This window comes from Schistocerca nitens, chromosome 5 (assembly GCF_023898315.1).
Source record: "Schistocerca nitens isolate TAMUIC-IGC-003100 chromosome 5, iqSchNite1.1, whole genome shotgun sequence".
NCBI lineage: Eukaryota > Metazoa > Arthropoda > Insecta > Orthoptera > Acrididae > Schistocerca > Schistocerca nitens.
Window position 1 is genome coordinate 400,353,592 of NC_064618.1, and position 21,268 is coordinate 400,374,859.

Below are 21,268 nucleotides of genomic sequence, written 5' to 3' on the forward strand. Positions count from 1 at the left end.
AAAATAGCCACAATAGTCATATTTGGGTCGATGAGAATCTCCACGCCACAGTTGTGAAAGGTCATCAATATAGATTATCTGCCAGCGTGTGGGCAGGCATAGTCAACGATTATGTACTAGGCCCGTATGCTCTTCCTCCGGGTTTAAGTGTACCAGTGTGCACACGTTTATCAGAGCCATACTACCCAGGTTCCTGGAACATATTACACTTGTAATTCGTCAACGTATGTGGTTCCAACATGATGGAGCCCCACCTCACTTTGGACTGAGGTCTCGTGAACCCCTGGATCAAACATTCCTTGAAAACTGGATAAGCGGAAAAAGGTTCTGTTTCGTGGAAAGCACTTTCACCTGACCTCACACGACTCGACTTCTTCCTGTGCGGTCATGTGAGAATTCTTGTACAAGAGGCGTCTGTCGATACTGAAAAGAATCTCATTGCGAGATTTCTCATTGCCTGCGACACTGTTTAAACGACAGAGGGGATTTTAGAGCGGGTGTGACAGAACTTTGTGCGACGATGCCATGCCTACACTGACGACATTTTGAACAACTGTTGCAAATGCAGCAACTTACGAAACTTGTGCAGGTAAATTGAATTCATCATTATTGTACCGTGGACTTGAGATTTTCGGTCTCTCTGATATCAAGTTACTTGCGCCATTGCTAGTCCATCGACACGGGAAATTATCTGAGGGTATTAGAAGTGTTCAGCGGGAATTTTGTACGCCGTTATCAGCATACGAAAGTTGTGGCCTTAGTTCCAGCGCTGCGCTAGTCTGAGGTGGAGCCCTATATTCAGGGTGGTTCAAAAACAAATGTACACATTTCGCGAGTGAAATTTATGGATAAACAGAAGAGCAAATGTTAAACAAAGTTTTGTCTGAAACTGCTTGATTTCCAAGTTATGGTGCATAATGTCATTTGTGATATGCATTACCTCAGGGGCCAATACAACCTTTTCGCGCGTCGTGTTCGGCTGCATATCGACTGATGTTGCTTTGCCGACGGTGCCCCTGCACATTCAAGTCGGAAGGAAAAACAGTATCTCAAAGCTCCTTACCGCGAAAAGTGGGCAGATAGTGCAGGACCAGACGCTTGGCCCGCCAGATCTCTGCATCTCAACCGCTCGACTTTGTCTTTGGGGCTGTCTCATGAAACTCGCGTATGTGCGCAATTGAGAATATAGCGCAACTACGGCAGGGGACTGAAAATAGCTGTGCAACTCTGCAGACTGAGATGAACGGAGCCTGCAAATTTCCGAGAGCGGTAAGAAGTCGAGCACGTTATTGTCTTCGTCTACATGGACATCATTTTGAAAATGTCCTGGAGTAAACGGACACTACAAAGATGAGTTGAATTTCATGTCGTTGCTTTCTGAGAAGAATTAATTTTATGTTATTGTGTTGGACTTGTTATGCATACTTTACTGTATAACTCCGAAATAAAGCAATTTCAGACAAAACTTTAACTTTTTACTCTCACGTTGGTATATACATTACACTCACGAAGTGTGTACAATTAATTTCGAATCAGCCTGGCTGGCTCTGAGCACTATGCGACTTAACTTCTGAGGTCATCAGTCGCCTAGAACTTAGAACTAATTAAACCTAACTAACCTAATGACATCACACACATCCATGCCCGAGGCAGGATTCGAACCTGCGACCGTAGCGGTCGCTCGGCTCCAGACTGTAGCGCCTAGAACCGCACGGTCACTCCGGCTGGCTCGAATCAGCCTGTATAATATTGTAGAGGTGCAGTTTAAAGGCTACGATGTCTCTTGGTAACCACCACGTACGGTATAATTCTTACTGCTCGCTGTTATGCAATCAGTACATTGTGTCTAAGTGAAGAGCTACCCCAGAAAATTATCAAGCAATTATTATATGCAAAACATTTTACGAGGTCGTTCTACTTGTTTCCAAGAATAGCAGTTATTCTACGAGTAAAAATCAACTAAAATTAATTGATTGAGCAGCCAAGAGGTATATATGTTCTAATTAAAGTTCTCATCAGTATCAACACCCAAAGATTTTTGTAGTTGTGCCCTGTTCATGTGGCACATCAGATGTTTGTATGCATCTATCGCTAAATTTTCTCAAAATTTAGGTAGAGTTCGACTTCAAAGAACCACTTAATAATTTCTTCTGTTGCTGTTTCTGTAACGAGATGCATTGCAACACCAATATCGTTAGCAAAAAGTAGTGATTGTGCGGCAAATTCACGATATATGTTTGAGCTCCAGAATCCGCCATTAACTGTTATATGTATATTGTGTCTGTTCTTTCGGACATGTCCATGTAAGTATATACACTACTGCCCATTAAAACTGCTACACCAAGAAGAAATGCATATGATAAACGGGTATTCATTGGACAAATATATTATACTAGAACTGACATGTGATTACATTTTCACGCAATTTGGGTGCATAGATCCTGAGAAATCAGTACCAGAACAACCACCTCTGGCCGTAACAACGGCCTTGATACGCCTGGGCATTGAGTCAAACAGAGCTTCGATGGCGTGAACAGGTACAGCTGCCCATGCAGCTTCAACACGATACCACAGTTCATCAAGAGTAGTGAATGGCGTATTGTGACGAGCCAGTTGCTCGACCACCATTGACCAGACGTTTTCAATTGGTGAGAGATGTGGAGAATGTGCTGGCCAGGGCAGCAGTCGAACATTTTCTGTTTCCAGAAAGGCCCGTACAGGACCTGCAACATGCGGTCGTGCATTATCCTGCTGAAATGTAGGGTTTCACAGGGATCGAATGAAGAGTAGTCACGGGTCGTAACACATCTGAAATGTAACGTCCACTGTTCAAAGTACCGTCAGTGCTAACAAGAGGTGACCGAGAGGTGTAACCAATGGCACTCCAGACCATCACGCCAGGTGATACGCCAGGTGATACGCCAGTATGGCGATGACAAAGACGAATACACGCTTCCAATGTGCATTCACCGCGATATCGCTAAACACGAATGAGACCATCATGATGCTGAAAACAGAACCTCGATTTATCCGAAAAAATGACGATTTGCCATTCGTGCACCCAGGTTCGCCGTTGAGTATAACATCGCAGGCGCTCCTGTCTGTGATGCAGCGTCATGGGTAACCGCAGCCGTGGTCTCCGAGCTGTTAGTCCATGCTGCTGCAAAAGTCGTCGAACTGTTCGTGCAGATGGTTGTTGTCTTGCAAACGTCCCCATCTGTTGACTCAGGGATCGAGATGTGGGTGCACGATCCGTTACAGCCATGCGGATAAGATGTCTGTCATCTCGACTGCTAGTGATACGAGGCCGTTGGGATCCTGCACGGCGTTCCGCATTACCCTCCTGAACCCACCGATTTCATATTCTGCTAACAGTCATTGGATCTTGACCAACGCGAGCAGCAATTGTGCGATACGATAAACCGCAATCGCGATAGGCTACAATCCGACCTTCATCAAAGTCAGAAACGTGATGGTACGCATTTCTCCTCCTTACACGAGGCATCACAACAACGTTTCACGGTCAACTGCTGTTTGTGTATGAGAAATCGGTTGGAAACTATCCTCGTGTCAGCACGTTGTAGGTGTCGCCTCCGGCGCCAACCTTGTGTGAATGCTCTGAAAAGCTAATCATTTGAATATCACAGCATCTTCTTCCTGTCGGTTAAATATCGCGCCTGTAGCACGTCATCTTCGCGGTGTAGCAATTTTAATGGCCAGTAGTGTAGTTCTGGCAACACTTGCCATGACCTTCGTCTTCTGTGCGGATGTACATATATTCCCCGAACTCTTACGGGACATGGTAAGAATGTTTTCCACGAGTAATGAGTGTGTTGGGGTGGGACACTACGAATGTAGTGTGTGGACATACAAGGTGAGAATGTGGATCTCGTGGGAGGCGTGGGAGGCGTGCGCGAGATAGTCCCTGCAGTCGCGATGTTCTCCGTGCCCTCGGTGGCTCAGCTGGATATAGAGCGTCTGCCATATAAGCAGGAGATACCGGGTTCGAGTCCCAGTCGGGGCACACATTTTCACCTGTCCCCGTTGATATACATCAACGCCCGTTAGCAGCTGAAGGTATTAATATACTTCTAACCATTAACTCTTATGTTTCTTACACAATTACAGAAAGGAAAAAAATCTGCAATGTGGCCCAGACGTCACATATTTATTTTCAGACCCCAAGGAAAACCTACATCAAGATGGTCGGGTACAGATTTGAGCCCAGCTCGTCTCCAAAATCAGTCCAGGTTTGCACCAGGTTACTAGTCTTATAGTTGTGTACGCTGCCAGAGAGGAGGCGGTCACGGGACGCTCTGTTACCCGCGACTGGTGCGACACAACGCGTACGCCTTTGGCCCAGGCTGCTACTGATGTCTGATTGTCTCCGTTGGCAGGGGTCCGCGACTTCCTACGACAGGGGGAAGCGCTCTGTCGTCAGTCTCACTGGTGGCGACCGGGACAATCTCAATGACAGCGGCGCGAAGGCGACGCCGGAGTCTGATCAACCTCCACCGTACAACAGGTAAGCCAGTGAACGCAACAAACCTTAACGGTTTAGCAATAATAATAATTTGTTATCACATTTTATCATCAAGCATGTATTAGAAAAAGCATCGGAATCTAGTCAACGTCTTTACAAACCGTTTTGCTCTAGAAGATGCTCTAGAAAATTTAGTCAGATTAAGTTTCACCTGACAACCTCTTGTGAAATAAGTAAAATTATTAAATCTTTGAAAAATAAATGTTCTATTGGAGTAGATGACATCTCTAATAAGATATTAAAACAATGTGGAGCAATTACAGCTGAGGTTTTGAGTCGCATGTGTAATGCATCAGTAACTCAAGGTATTTTCTCAGACGGGTTAAAATATGCCATTGTCAGGCCTCTCTACAAAAAGGGGGACACCATAGATGTGAATAATTATCGTCCAGTATCCTTGCTTACAGCATTTTCTAAAATCTTCGCGAAAGGAATGTACTCAAGAGTGGTTAGCCCTCTCAACAGTAATGGGATACTTAGTAAACCACAGTTCGCATTTCAAAAATGCTGTTCCACTGAGATAGCAATATACAATTTCACTGTCCACATAATAGAGTCTTTAAATACTAATATGTCACCAATAGGAATTTTCTGTGACTTGTCCAAAGCATTTGATTGTGCGAACCATGACATTATGTTACAGTTCTATAGTATAAATGGAATAGCATATGAGTGGTTTAAGTCGTACCTACAGAATAGGAAGCAAAATGTTTTCTTATATGGGTCAAGTGATTTAAATAAGTTTGCCACTTCATCTAACTGGGGTGAAATTACATTAGGTGTTCCACAGGGTTCAACCATAGGTGCCCTTCTGTTCTTAATATAAGTGAATGACCTCCCTTCCTATCTGAAATAGCTGGCCGGAGGGGCCAAGTGGTTCTAGGCGCTACAGTCTGGAACCGCGCGACCGCTACGGTCGCAGGTTCGAATCCTGCCTCGGGCATGGATGTTTGTGATGTCCTGAGGTTCGTTAGGTTTAAGTAGTTCTAAGTTCTAGGGGACTGATAACCACAGAAGTTAAGTCCCATAGTGTTCAGAGCCATTTGAACCATTTGAACCTATCTGAAATAGGAAGCTGAACTGACACTGTTTGATGATGATACAAGCATCATTATTAATCCAGTAAAAGAAACTCCAATTGAAAATGATACAAATAAGGTCTTTGGAAAAGTCATTAATTGGTTTTCTGCAAATGAGCTTGCTCTAAACTTTGAAAAAACACAGTACATCCAATTTTCTACTGCAAAAAGTACAGTTCCTTCAATAAATATAGCACGTCAATAGAAGTTAGTAGACAGCATAGAGCGTACTAAGTTTTTGGGTATACGCATAGATGAGAATCTCAATTGCAAAATTCATGTTTTGGATCTTCTAAAGCGTCTAGGTTCAGCAACTTTTGCAATCAGAATAATTGCCAATTTTGAGGATATAGAAATTAGTAAGCTAACATACTTTGCATACTTTCACTCTCTGATGTCATACGGAATAATATTTTGGGGTAACTCAACATTTATACAAAAAGTATTCACTACTCAAAAGAAAGTGGTTACAATAATGTGTGGGGTTCATAGTCGTACATTTTATAGGCATCTTTTTAAAAGATTGGGAATTCTTACAACAGCCTCACAGTACATTTACTCACTAATGAAATTTGTTCTCAACAACGTAGACCAGTTTAAAAACAACAGTGACATTCATGATTATAATACCAGAAAAAAAACTTACATTATCCTTTACTCAATCTATCTTTGGCACAGAAAGGGGTAAAGTATGTTGCTACAAAAAGTTTCGACAAATTACCAGAAGAAATAAAATGTCTGACAGACAGCAGTAATATCTTCAAAAATAAATTCAAATCATATCTCCTTGACAACTCCTTCTATGCTATAGATGAATTCTTGAATAGGAATAAATAAATCTATAAATATAGTATATGCATTTTGTGCCATTTAAGGGAATGGAGTAAATAATAGAACTATTAATCCTTAACTCTGTATTGTAATATACACTCCTGGAAATGGAAAAAAGAACACATTGACACCGGTGTGTCAGACCCACCATACTTGCTCCGGACACTGCGAGAGGGCTGTACAAGCAATGATCACACGCACGGCACAGCGGACACACCAGGAACCGCGATGTTGGCCGTCGAATGGCGCTAGCTGCGCAGCATTTGTGCACCGCCGCCGTCAGTGTCAGCCAGTTTGCCGTGGCATACGGAGCTCCATCGCAGTCTTTAACACTGGTAGCATGCCGCGACAGCGTGGACGTGAACAGTATGTGCAGTTGACGGACTTTGAGCGAGGGCGTATAGTGGGCATGCGGGAGGCCAGGTGGACGTACCGCCGAATTGCTCAACACGTGGGGCGTGAGGTCTCCACAGTACATCGATGTTGTCGCCAGTGGTCGGCGGAAGGTGCACGTGCCCGTCGACCTGGTACCGGACCGCAGCGACGCACGGATGCACGCCAAGACCGTAGGATCCTACGCAGTGCCGTAGGGGACCGCACCGCCACTTCCCAGCAAATTAGGGACACTGTTGCTCCTGGGGTATCGGCGAGGACCATTCGCAACCGTCTCCATGAAGCTGGGCTACGGTCCCGCACACCGTTAGGCCGTCTTCCGCTCACGCCCCAACATCGTGCAGCCCGCCTCCAGTGGTGTCGCGACAGGCGTGAATGGAGGGACGAATGGAGACGTGTCGTCTTCAGCGATGAGAGTCGCTTCTGCCTTGGTGCCAATGATGGTCGTATGCGTGTTTGGCGCCGTGCAGGTGAGCGCCACAATCAGGACTGCATACGACCGAGGCACACGGGGCCAACACCCGGCATCATGGTGTGGGGAGCGATCTCCTACACTGGCCGTACACCACTGGTGATCGTCGAGAGGACACTGAATAGTGCACGGTACATCCAAACCGTCATCGAACCCATCGTTCTACCATTCCTAGACCGGCAAGGGAACTTGCTGTTCCAACAGGACAATGCACGTCCGCATGTATCCCGTGCCACCCAACGTGCTCTAGAAGGTGTAAGTCAACTACCCTGGCCAGCAAGATCTCCGGATCTGTCCGCCATTGAGCATGTTTGGGACTGGATGAAGCGTCGTCTCACGCGGTCTGCACGTCCAGCACGAACGCTGGTCCAACTGAGGCGCCAGGTGGAAATGGCATGGCAAGCCGTTCCACAGGACTACATCCAGCATCTCTACGATCGTCTCCATGGGAGAATAGCAGCCTGCATTGCTGCGAAAGGTGGATATACACTGTACTAGTGCCGACATTGTGCATGCTCTGTTGCCTGTGTCTATGTGCCTGTGGTTCTGTCAGTGTGATCATGTGATGTATCTGACCCCAGGAATGTGTCAATAAAGTTTCCCCTTCCTGGGACAATGAATTCACGGTGTTCTTATTTCAATTTCCAGGAGTGTATATATATTAAAAAATCTTGTTTCATATGTGCATTTCTTGTGCACCTGACACGTTCCACATCATAACGGTTGACACGTTCCATATCATAACGGCTACCGTATCGTGCGATTGATCAATGGAACACGCAACCAACAAACTAACTAACTGACAAAAAAGTTTTTAATTTTCGTGGCTCATGATGTGTCCAAAATTTTTCATCAGGTTTGTTTACTTTAAATCCAGCGCCGTTAATTGAACTGGTTTGTGACTGGAATCCCAATTAAACCGTCGTTGGCTTACGATTTTTGAATACATCAAAATTATTTTCAAGTGTGATTGTTACCAAGTGAGGTTACGTTGCCCGTTGGGATAACTGATGCACACTTGTTACGAAGAGGCTTCTACTGCTAACAGGAGCAACTAAAAGACCTCTAGAGCCGCTGCATGTAAATCTTTCACTTTTGATACTGGCATTCCTGAGTAATTGCGGGGCTTGTAATCGTTCATTGTGTCAGTATACTTGTACTCACGTGTTGCATGTACAGCAGAGTTTGGGAACCGCGAACCTGTGGCAGAACAGCTCATCACTTGACGAGTTATACTTATGGTTCTGTGTTATTATGCATATAATCAGGATTGGAATTTGAGTTGTTGATTTTTCATTAGACCGTAAGGAAGAGAGTTCAAGCGTTCAAGATTAAGGAAGATCACTGCCGACAGCCGGTTCCAGGGCTTATCAAGTCATGTTGACAGACATGCAAGGGTGATATTGAAGTCTGTCGTAGCCAACACCCTTGGAAGTTGTATCTCTGGTGACTATGTGAAAAGTGTGTTGAAGGGCATTACTGCGCACAAACAGCTGGCTTACAACATCTCTGGACAATTAATTTCGTCTATTCTGACCATGAATTCTTCTCCGAGAGCGTAGGTTTAGTTAGTGTCGGTAAACATGCACATTTTCGACGCGACTGCTAGGTGATGCGGTCATGCTATCAGGGTCGATTAAGTACACTGTTGGTGAATAACGTTCTTGACGCTTCAGCCCAACGTGCCACATGTTTAACACGAACGCAAGTCTACAATAGAGAAATTCAAATCGAAAACACCTTAAATTAAGGACACGCGTGTCAAGCTTCGTACCTCCCTTAATAAATCATTTTCTACGTCTCATCCCTTCTCTTCTAATTCTACCGTACACACATCTTGTTCTATCCGTCCCTCAATGTCAGGTTCATCCCAAAATAATTCATTAAATATTTCCTTTGCCCCAAATTTATTCCTTCCCCTCTAAACCTCTAGCAATTTTAAACTTCTCTCGTTTCCACAAATGCTGCAGTAACGACCGTAACGTTCTGCCGCACCAACGTCAATCAGTCACACTAAAATCACACTCTTCCTTCATATAACAATCCTCACGAACGTCATTACACAAACTATCGCCATCCGCACTATTTACTTCAGCCCTCTCCAAAGTTTCTGTTGGCTCTTCCACACCTTTCGCCGATTCACTACGCACAGCATGCACAGTTTTACTGTTTATCTCCTCCAAAATATCGACACTTGCAGCTTCAATAAAATTACACATCAATTCACTGTTAAGCACTTTATCTTCCTGAAATAATACATCGATGCCTAAGCCATCATTACCATAAATATTCATCTCAGCAACCTTATCTGCTGATACACAATTTAAAACACTACATAAATTCACCTCAGAAACCTTACTTTGCTCCGTCGACAAATTAACTTTACTTGAATCGTACACAACTTTATCCTCCGCCACTACATTACACAAATTGCTGCTACCTTGTCGTGTAACTGGGGAGTACTTATAGCCTGACGCGACCGATAGTAATCGGCCACTTTGGCTTCCAATAACTCATGAACTATTTAAGTTACATGCCTGTAATTCATACCAATTTAGGTTTACACTAATAGCTTTCTAAAGACACGTAGATCGACGAAATCGGATGAATCGTTTAGATTTTGGAAATTCATTGCTGGGTGTTACTTGTATAACTTATCGTCAGATACTGGCTCAAATGGCTCTGAGCACTATGGGACTTAACATCTATGGTCATCAGTCCCCCAGAACTTAGAACTACTTAAACCTAACTAACCTAAGGACAGCACACAACACCCAGTCATCACGAGGCAAGGAAAATCCCTGACCCCGCCGGGAATCGAACCCGGGAACCCGGGCGCGGGAAGCGAGAACGCTACCGCACGACCACGAGCTGCGGACTCAGATACTAAAATTTAAACTAATAAACATACTGAAAATCTGATTACACCATGAGAATCGTCGTGCAAATAATTGTACTGTACATTTTTCTTTTTGCGGTATCATGATTCATCTGGCTACTGTTAATTTCTATAGGAACTGTGAAATGTCTACCATTAAGGTTTCACAAAGTCCGCCATCTTTGGCACTCCTGGCGCGTCTCCTTCATTGGCACAACGTCACCATGGAATTGCCAGCCATGCGGCCGATGGACCACATGGTCCAGCCGTTGTGCGGCATCACGCGTTTGCTAACGAGCCGCGGCTTGCCGAGCGGCCTAGGCGGTGACCGCCAACTATGAACTTAGAATACACTACTCGCCATTAAAATCGATACACCAAGAAGAAATACAGATGATAAACGGGTATTTATTGGACAAATATATTATACTAGAACTGACATGTGATTACATTTTCACGCAATTTGGGTGCATAGATCCTGGGAAATCAGTACCCAGAACAACCAACTCTGGCCGTAATAACGGCCTTGATACGGCTGTGCATTGAGTCAAACAGAGCTTGGATGGCGTGTACAGGTACAGCTGGCGATGCAGCTTCAACACGATACCACAGTTCATCAAGAGTAGTGACTGGCGTACTGTGACGAGCCAGTTGCTTGGCCACCATTGACCAGACGTTTTCAATTGGTGAGGATCTGGAGAATGTGCTGGCCAGGGCAGCAGTCGAACATTTTCTGTATCCAGAAAGGCCCGTACAGGACCTGCAACATGCGGCCATGTATTATCCTGCTGAAATGTAGTGTTTCGCAGGGATCGCATGAAGGGTAGAGCCACAAGTCGTAACACATCTGAAATGTAACGTCCACTGTTCAAACTGCCGTCAATGCGAACAAGAGGTGACCGAGACGTGGAACCAGTGGCACCCCATACCATCACGCCGGGTGATACGCCAGTATGGCGATCACGAATACACGCTTCCAATGTGCGTTCACCGCGACGTCGTCAAACACGGATGCGACCATCATGATGCTGTAAACAGAACCTGGATTCATCCGAACACCATCTCAGGCGCTCCTGTCTGCGATGCAGCGTTAAGAGTAATCGCACCCATGGTCTCCGAGCTGATACTCCATGCTGCTGCATACGTCGTCGAACTGTTCGTGAAAATGGTTGTTGCCTTGCAAACGTCCCCATCTGTTGACTCAGGGATCGAGACGTGGCTGCACGATCCGTTACAGCCATGCGAATAAGATGCCTGTCACTTCGACTGCTAGTGATACGAGGCCGTTGGGATCCAGCACGGCGTTCCGTATTACCCTCCTTAACCCACCGATTCCATATTCTGCTAACAGTCATTGGATCTCGACCAACGCGACCAGCAATGTCGCGATACGATAAACCGCAATCTCGATAGACTACAATCCGACCATTATCAAAGTCGGAAACGTGATGGTACGCATTTCTCCTCCTTACACGAGGCATCACAACAACGTTTCACCAGGCAACGCCGGTCAACTGCTGTTTATGTATGAGAAATCGGTTGGAAACTTTGCTCATGTCAGCACGTTGTAGGTGTCACCACCGGCGCGAACCTTGTGTGAAGCTAATCATTTGCATACCATAGCATCTTCATCCTGTCGGTTAAATTTCGCGTCTGTAGCACGTCATCTTCGTGGTGTATCAATTTCAATGGCCAATAGCGTATTACCTCACAAGCTCCATTGAGCATGTATGTATAAGGGCCGATCAAAATGTTATTGTTTGAGGGCGACGCTGCAACTATTTGTTAAAGCTCTGTATAAAGGAAAGTACTGCCATCCCTTTCCCCAACGTTTGCCGCCGTCCGTAGTTCAGGACTGGCTGAAGCCGCGTCACTCGACATTAGCAGCCAGTGTGGGTCCAAGTGTTAAGTGTGAAGCATAGGAAGTGTTGTGTGTCTTCGAAGTTTTAAGTAGAATAATGCCTCAGTACTGTGCTTTTGGCTGTTTGTTTCGAGGCGAAAAGGGAAGGACAACTGTACAAAATTCCTTCCGAAGGGAGAGATGCAACAAGAAGGAGAATATTGGTCGCAATGGGAAAGGTTGCAGGAACTCGACTTAACCATTCAGTTTAATTTTATTCATTTCTGGCCTTTGGCTTTATCCCCTTTTTTACATTTATGTTGCTTAGTTTCCAGTCCATTCGAACAGAAAAAAAAAAAAAAAAAAAAAAAAAAAAAAAGTCAGAAAAGCTAAATGGGCGGTTTAATGGTAATTTAATTACAAAATAGAACAAAATAGAAATCTTCAAGATAGAACTGCTACTGTTGGCACATAAAAAGAAAAATAGTGAGTGGTACTGTACAAACTTATCATGACCGATAAAAAATTTGACATGACTGACTGTACAGTATGGTTTAAACTTACATTTACGATGCTCTCAGCAATAAATTGTGCTTTGTTGCACACAATATAACGTACTTTTTTTTTTCTCTGGGCGAGTACTGAACGAACGGCCTTTAACTCAGTAATCATTATTCTACAATCTATTAATACGAATACAGTTGTTACGGTTTCTTACAGCCCACTTTTAATCGTAGGCCTAGTTTTATTCGAACACATTTTAAAAATATTGTATTCTCTTGTAATTTCGTAATCATTCTCCTAATGTCACAGAACAATTTGCAGACAAAAATTTATGGGATACATCTGACAAAAATATAAAGCAAGTGTAATCAAAAGGTTCAAATGGCTCCGAGCACTATGGGACTTAACATCTGAGGTCATCAGTCCCCTAGAACTTAGAACTACTTAAACCTAACTAACCTAAGGACATCACACACATCCATGCCCGAGGCAGAATTCGAACCTGCGACCGTAGCGGTCGCTCGGTTCCAGACTGAAGCTCCTAAAACCGCTCGGCCACAGCAGCCGGCCATGATGTGTCACCGACAAGTAACATAGCTCGATGGAACTTGGACCATACATAGAAGGAAATGCTACTGTATAGTACAGAAGGTAACTAGAAGAAATATACAGTTTAACGGACAGAAATGACACTTCTATTCAAAGACAATAATTACTCTGTAGTCACCGCAATTTATGATGGTCCTCTGGGCAATAATATAAAAGGCTGGACTGGTTATTAGTAGCGTGTGTGATGACCACGGACGGCAATGTTGATAGGGCTTTCCATTTCTTCACCAGCGCTGGTGGATGTGGAAGTGCTACAAAATGTTTCCCCAACGGATGCCGCACTTTTCCGGTGGGATTCAAGTCGGGGTAGCGGACAGTTCAGTCCATTCGCCGAATATCCTTCCGTTTCAGAAGCTTCTCCACCTGAGAGACGAAGTGGTCGCGCATTGTCATCCACAAAAATGAAGTCAGGGCCGAATGCATCCCTGAAAAGATGCATCGGTAAGGAGTACAGTTCCATAATAACATTTACGGGTGAGAGTACGGTGTTCAAACATTTGAAGGTCAGTACGCCTATGCAACATTATACTTGTCCTCGGAGTCTTTCGCGACGGCATACACGAATAAAACGTTCTCGGTTTTCAAGCTGCGTCAAATCGAATAAAATCCCCGAGCTTTCGGTGTCCATCTCCGCCACCGTCCTCAGGAGTTCACTGACTGCCGTGGCTGCTACGGTTTCTCGCTTATATAGGCATGATGACATCATCAGCAGCCAATTAGATAGACCCTATATGGCGCGCGCGCGCGCGTAAGTCGACCCGGGCAGCACTTGCCCGTGGCAGCACTTGTGACGTCAGGTGGCGCCAGGGGCCGACGCCACGTTTGAAACGGCCGCTCCCGCGTCGCACATATGTCTTTGCTTTCTTTCGGTTTCTAACGCCCGCCCCCATGCCCTGATGAGTGTGCACCCCTGGTCTCAGTTGAAATTGTTGTTTGAACGAATCTCGTCCGCTTGCTTTTTTAACGGAGTTCCAATGTGTAGATGCATGAGCCAACACTTTTGTATTTTCGGACGGTATTTTATGTCCGTTTTCTAAAAAATGCTCCGCTATGGCTGGTAAGCTACTACAAACAGCATAGTGAACGCATTATTGTGGCCAAGATAGATACGAAGCACACACCTACTACAGTAGTACAAGTTTATATGCCAACTAGCTCTGCAGATAACGAAGAAATTGAAGAAATGTATGATGAAATAAAAGAAATTATTCAGATAGTGAAGGGTGACCAAAATTTAATAGTCATGGGTGACTGGAATTCGGTAGTAGGAAAAGGGAGGGAAGGAAACGTAGTAGGTGAATATGGATTGGGGCTAAGAAATGAAAGAGGAAGCCGCCTGGTAGAATTTTGCACAGAGCACAACTTAATCATAGCTAACACTTGGTTTAAGAATCATGGCCGGCCGCGGTGGTCTAACGGTTCTAGGAGCTCAGTCCGGAACCGCGCGACTGCTGCGGTCGCAGGGTCGAATCCTGCCTCGGGCATGGATGTGTGTGATGTCTTTAGGTTAGTTAGGTTTAAGTAGTTCTAAGTTCTAGGGGACTGATGACCACAGATGTTAAGTCCCATAGTGCTCAGAGCCATTTGAACTATTTTTTAAGAATCATGAAAGAAGGTTGTATGCATGGAAGAACCCTGGAGATACTAAAAGGTATCAGATAGATTATATAATGGTAAGACAGAGATTTAGGAACTAGGTTTTAAATTGTAAGACATTTTCAGGAGCAGATGACCACAATCTATTGGTTATGACCTGTAGATTAAAACTGAAGAAACTGCAAAAAGGTGGGAACTTAAGGAGATGGGACCTGGATAAACTGAAAGAACCAAAGGTTGTACAGAGTTTCAGGGAGAGCATAAGGGAACAATTGACAGGAATGGGGGAAAGAAATACAGTAGAAGAAGAATGGGTAGCTTTGAGGGATGAAGTAGTGAAGGCAGCAGAGGATCGGGTAGGTAATAAGACGAGGGCTAGTAGAAATCCTTGGGTAACAGAAGAAATATTGAATTTAATTGATGAAAGAAGAAAATATAAAAATGCACTAAATGAAGCAGGCAAAAAGGAATACAAACGTCTCAAAAATGAGATCGACAGGAAGTGCAAAATGGCTAAGGAGGGATGGCTAGAGGACAAATGCAAGGATGTAGAGGCTTATCTCACTAAGGGTCAGATAGATACCGCCTACAGGAAAATTAAAGAGACCTTTGGAGAAAAGAGAACCACTTGTATGAATATCAAGAGCTTAGATGGGAACCCAGTTCTAAGCAAAGAAGGGAAAGCAGAAAGGTGGAAGGAGTATATAGAGGGTCTATACAAGGGCGATGTACTTGAGGACAATATTATGGAAATGGAAGAGGATGTAGATGAAGATGAAATGGGAGATACGATACTGCGTGAAGAGTTTGACAGAGCACTGAAAGACCTGAGTCGAAACAAGGCCCACGGAGTAGACAACATTTCATTGGAACTACCGACGGCCTTGGGAGAGCCAGTCCTGACAAAACTCTACCACCTGGTGAGCAAGATGTATGAAACAGGCGAAATACCCTCAGACTTCAAGAAGAATATAATAATTCCAGTCCCAAAGAAAGCAGGTGTTGACAGATGTGAAAATTACCGAACAATCAGTTTAATAAGCCACAGCTGCAAAATACTAACGCGAATTCTTTACAGTCGAATGGAAAAACTAGTAGAAGCCGACCTCGGGGAAGATCAGTTTGGATTCCGTAAAAATACTGGAACACGTGAGGCAATGCTGACCTTACGACTTATTTTAGAAGAAAGATTAAGGAAAGGCAAACCTACGTTTCTAGCATTTGTAGACTTAGAGAAAGCTTTTGACAATGTTGACTGGAATACTCTCTTTCAAATTCTAAAGGTGGCAGGGGTAAAATACTGGGAGCGAAAGGCTATTTACAATTTGTACAGAAACCAGATGGCAGTTATAAGAGTCGAGGGACATGAAAGGGAAGTAGTTGTTGGGAAGGGAGTAAGACAGGGTTTTAGCCTCTCCCCAATGTTATTCAAAACTGTATATTGAGCAAGCAGTAAAGGAAACAAAAGAAAAATTCGGAGTAGGTATTAAAATCCATGGAGAAGAAATAAAAACTTTGAGGTTCGCCGATGACATTGTAATTCTGTCAGAGACAGCAAAGGACTTGGAGGAGCAGTTTAATGGAATGGATAGTGTCTTGAAAGGAAGATATAAGATGAACATCAACAAAACCAAAACCAGGATAATGGAATGTAGTCGAATTAAGTCGAGTGATGCTGAGGGAATTAGATTAGGAAATGAGACACTGAAAGTAGTAAAGGAGTTCTGCTATTTGGGGAGCAAAATAACTGATGATGGTCGAAGTAGAGAGGATATAAAATGTAGACTGGCAGTGGAAAGGAAAGCGTTTCTGAAGAAGAGAAATTTGTTAACATCGAGTATAGATTTGAGTGTCAGGAAGTCATTTCTGAAAGTATTTGTATGGAGTGTAGCCATGTATGGAAGTGGAACATGGACGATAAATAGTTTGGAAAAGAAGAGAATAGAAGCTTTTGAAATGTGGTGCTACAGAAGAATGCTGAAGATTATATGGGTAGATCACATAACTAATGAGGAAGTATTGAACAGGATTGGGGAGAAGAGAAGTTTGTGGCACAACTCGACCAGAAGAAGGGATCGGTTGGTAGGACATGTTCTGAGGCATCAGGGGATCACCAATTTAGTATTGGAGGGCAGCGTGGAGGGTAAAAATCGTAGAGGGAGACCAAGAGATGAATACACTAAGCAGATTCAGAAGGATGTAGGATGCATTAAGTACTGGGAGATGAAGAAGCTTGCACAGGATAGAGTAGCATGGAGAGCTGCATCAAACCAGTCTCAGGACTGAAGACCACAACAAAAAACATGGCTGATTTGTCAAGGTCCCTTTGTTTTATATGGCGCTTGTGCTCAGCACAACGCTCCGCAATCGTGCGAATTGTTTGTCCGATATACATGCTGCCACAATCACAGGGTACACCATACACCCCGGGCATTCGAAGAGCAATGTCATCTTAAACAGAGCGCAACATATCTCGTATCTTGGGGGCGGGCCGGAACACTGGTCTTAGCCCATGTTTCTGCAGCAGACGTCCTAACTTGCTGCTAGTTGCTCCACAGTATGGCAGGAATGCAGTCCGTTTGGCCTCTTCTACTGATTCACCAGGTGTCTTTCGTCGGCGGCCCTTGAAAGCGTTTGCAGTGACTCCTTTGCTGTATCCATGTCCCCCGGAAACACCTTTTAAGTTAATTCAGAGATAATCTTGGCCCTGGGAACCAAGGTGTTCAGGACCGCTTTCTTGTGAACAGGGTGGTGGAAACAATTGGCGTTCAAGTGCCGATCAGTGTGTGTTGGTTTCCGTTACACACTGAATGACCAAGGTGGCCTCCTGCCTTCCGCTCAACCAAAACATCAAAGAATGGTAGCTTGGCGTGCTTCTCCATCTCGACAGCACATTTAATGTTGGGATGGACACCACTCATGTGCCAGGGTCGCCTTACGCGCGCGCGCCACGTTGGGTCTGTCTGATTGGCTGCTGATGATGTCATCATTCCTATATAAGCGAGAAACCGTAGCAGCCCCAGCAGTCAGTGAACTCCTGTCGACGATGGCGGAGATGGTTATCGAAAGCTCGAGGATTTTATTCGAATTGACGCGGCTTGAAAACCGAGAACGATTTATAACATTTTACGTGTACACACCCTAACACCTGGACCACCAAAACAATCATGTTCGTCAATGTTGCCGGATGCATTACGTGTTCCATCCCTTGATATATTGGGTACGTCTGGAATCATGTCGAACATGCCGGTCTAAGTGTTTTGGTGTGAGGAGGTGTAATGTTGGGTGGGCGTACTGACCCCCAGATCTTTCAACACGGTTCACCCACCGGTCCACGCTATCCTGATACTATATTCCTTCACCATCTGTGCCTTTTCAACGGTGCATTCGGCCCCGACTTCCTTTTAATGGATAGTAAAGCGTTACCACATTGAATAGTGCAGAAGGAGGAGTTCTTATAACGAAGGAATGTCAGCGATTGGACTAGTCATACCATTACCCCGAGTCAAACCCCTCGAGCACATGTGGGATGCGTTGGGGAGACATATTGCAGCCCGTCCGCATGCACCATCCAGCTGTTGACAGTCGTGCTGGTGGCGGAATGGAACGTCCTACCATAAGAACTTCTTACTAACCATGTGGCTGGCGTGGAAGCACATTGCAGAGAATGCAATGCCGTCCCTGAAGATCACACATCCTATTAAGAACCATGCCCCTTGTTAATGTCCAGGGAACCATCATAAATCGCGATGACTTCAGTGTAATTATTGATTCTTAATAAAAGTGTCGTTTCTGTTTGTTCCATTGCATATTTCTTTCAGTTCCCTTCTGTTGTATACTGTACCAGTTCCTTGTATTTATGATCCAACTTTCAATGAACTTGGCAGTGGCATGTCAGGCGAAAGTTACTATCGTACTTAAATTTTGCACTCGAATATACAGGGTGTTCCATTGACAGTGACCAGGCCAAATATGTCACGAAATAAACATCAAACGAAAAAACTACAAAGAACGAAACTCGTCTAGCTTGAAGGGGGAAACCAGATGGCGCTGTGGTTGGCCCGCTAGATGGCGCTGCCACAGGTCAAACGTGTATCAACTACATTTTTTAAAATAGGAACCCCCATTTTTATTACATATTCGTGTAGTACGTAAAGAAATATGAATGTTTTAGTTGAACCATTTTTTTCGCTTTGTGATAGATGGCGCTGTAATAGTCACAATTTTATAAGTATGTGGTATCACGTAACATTCCTCCAGTGCGGACGGTATTTGCTTCGTGATACATTACCCGTGTAAAAATGGACGGTTTACCAAATGCAGAAAAGGTCGATATCGTGTTGATGTATGGCTATTGTGATCAAAATGCCCAACGGGCCAGTGCTATGTATGCTGCCCGGTATCCTGGACGACATCATCCCAGTGTCCGGACCGTTCGCCGGATAATTACGTTATTTAATGTAACAGGAAGTGTTCAGCCACATGTGAAACGTCAACCACGATCTGCAACGCATGATGATGATCAAGTAGGTGTTTACTGCTAATCCGCACGTCATCAGCAGACAAATTGCGCGAGAATTAGGAATCTCAAAACGTCTGTGTTGAGAATGCTTCATCAACATCGATTGCACCCGTACCATATTTCTATGCACCAGGAATTGCATGGCGACTACTTTGAACGTCGTGTACAGTTCTGAAACTGGGCACAAGAGAAGTTACGGGACAATGACAGATTTTTTGCACGCTTTCTATTTAACGACGAAGCGTCATTCACCAACAGCGGTAACGTAAACCGGCATAATATGCAGTAGTGGGCAGCGGAAAATTCCACAATGTCTGCGACAAGTGGAGCATCAGCGATCTTGGCGGGCTAATGTATGGTGCGGAATTATGGGAAGAAGGATAATTGGCCCCCATTTTATCGATGGCAATCTAAATGGTGCAATGCGTGCTGATTTCCTACGTAATGTTCTACCGATGTTACTACAAGATGTTTCACTGCATGACAGAATGGCGATGTACTTCCAACATGATGGATGTCCGGCACAAGCTCGCGTGCGTTGAAGCGGTTTTGAATATCGTATTTCATGACTCGCTGTTGAGAGGAATGTCGTTACACGTATTGCCTAATGCATTTAGGTTGACGGACATCATTTTGAGCATTTATTGCATTAATGTGGTATTTACAGGTAATCACACTGTAACAGCATGCGTTGTCAGAAATGATAAGTTCACAAAGGTACATGTATCACATTGGAACAACTGAAATAAAATGTTCAAACGTACCTACGTTCTGTATTTTAATTTAAAAAATCTACCTGTTACCAACTGTTCGTCTAAAATTGTGAACCATATGTTGGTGACTATTATAGCGCCATCTATCACAAAGCGGATAAAGTGGTCCAACTGAAACATTCAAATTTCTTTACGTACTACACGAATATTTAATAAAAAATGTGGGTTCCTCTTTTTTTAAAAAAACGCAGTTGATATCCGTTTGACCTATGGCAGCGCCATCTAGCGGCCAACCATAGCGCCATCTGGCTCTGAGCACTATGGGACTTAACAGCTACGGTCATCAGTCCCCTAGAACTTAGAACTACTTAAACCTAACTAACCTAAGTACAACACACATCACGAGGCATAGATAATCCCTGACCCCGCCGGGAATCGAACCCGGGACCCCGTGCTCGGGAAGCGAGAACGCTACCGCGAGACCACGAGCTGCGGACAGCGCCATCTGGTTTCCCCCTTCAAGCTAGAGAAGTTTCGTTTTTTGCAGTTTTTTCATTTGACGCTTATTTCGTGAGATATTTGGCCCGGTCACGATCAATGGATCTCCCTGTATATATGGTGCACTACATTTGAAGATTTTTCACCTGTGTTAATAGTGAGACATTACTGAAATTTACTAAAACAGACGAGGTTGAATGCCCTTAGCATCTCTTAGATTGTCGTAAACAGTTGAGGCATCCAGTAACGACTTAGTACGTTATATACTCATAACCATCGTTTGGTTAAGAGATCGTTTGCAATATATCTGGATGAGTAGGAATTTACAGAAAGCTTTTAAAAATAAGAGACGGATAACACTATCGAAACTCTGACGTCTTGTCAAAAGCCTCTTACCATCTTACGAAGATGCTATATTTCAAGGATCTCATCGCTTTTTCACTCTCCGAAACTGAAATCTTTCGATAATAATTAACTAAATACGACAGGGCCTACACAGTCTCCTGTATGAGAACTGTGTTTGCGAGGCCGTGCTCTGAGCGTATATTCATTGTCATGCGAATACGTTATCGAAGGAACTGACCCAAGGCAACAGAACACCTTGAACGAGTCGCACTGACAAACGAGACTTTCTTAACATTAGTGGCAGAGAGAAGATTCTTTAGAAAACATTATCTTCGATTCTTTAATCATGGCGGTAAAAACGTCCGGAATTTGGTACATAAAAAAGAATCATCATATTGCTAGTGTAAAGTGTTTCCATCTGGAACCAACCAATGACTACCTAACT

At 44.2% G+C, this 21,268-nt stretch overlaps 1 protein-coding gene across 3 annotated transcripts in view; it reads left to right on the forward strand.

Annotated features, from left to right (window-relative positions):
• The window catches only part of LOC126259758 (proton-coupled amino acid transporter-like protein CG1139), a 149,053-nt gene that overhangs the window by 58,722 nt on the left and 69,063 nt on the right, over positions 1-21,268 (forward strand). For all 3 annotated transcript variants that reach the window (XM_049956751.1, XM_049956752.1, XM_049956750.1), the window contains exon 3: positions 4,398-4,525. In XM_049956751.1, the coding sequence (XP_049812708.1) occupies positions 4,398-4,525 (128 nt within the window). The remainder of the gene's footprint in view (positions 1-4,397; positions 4,526-21,268) is intronic.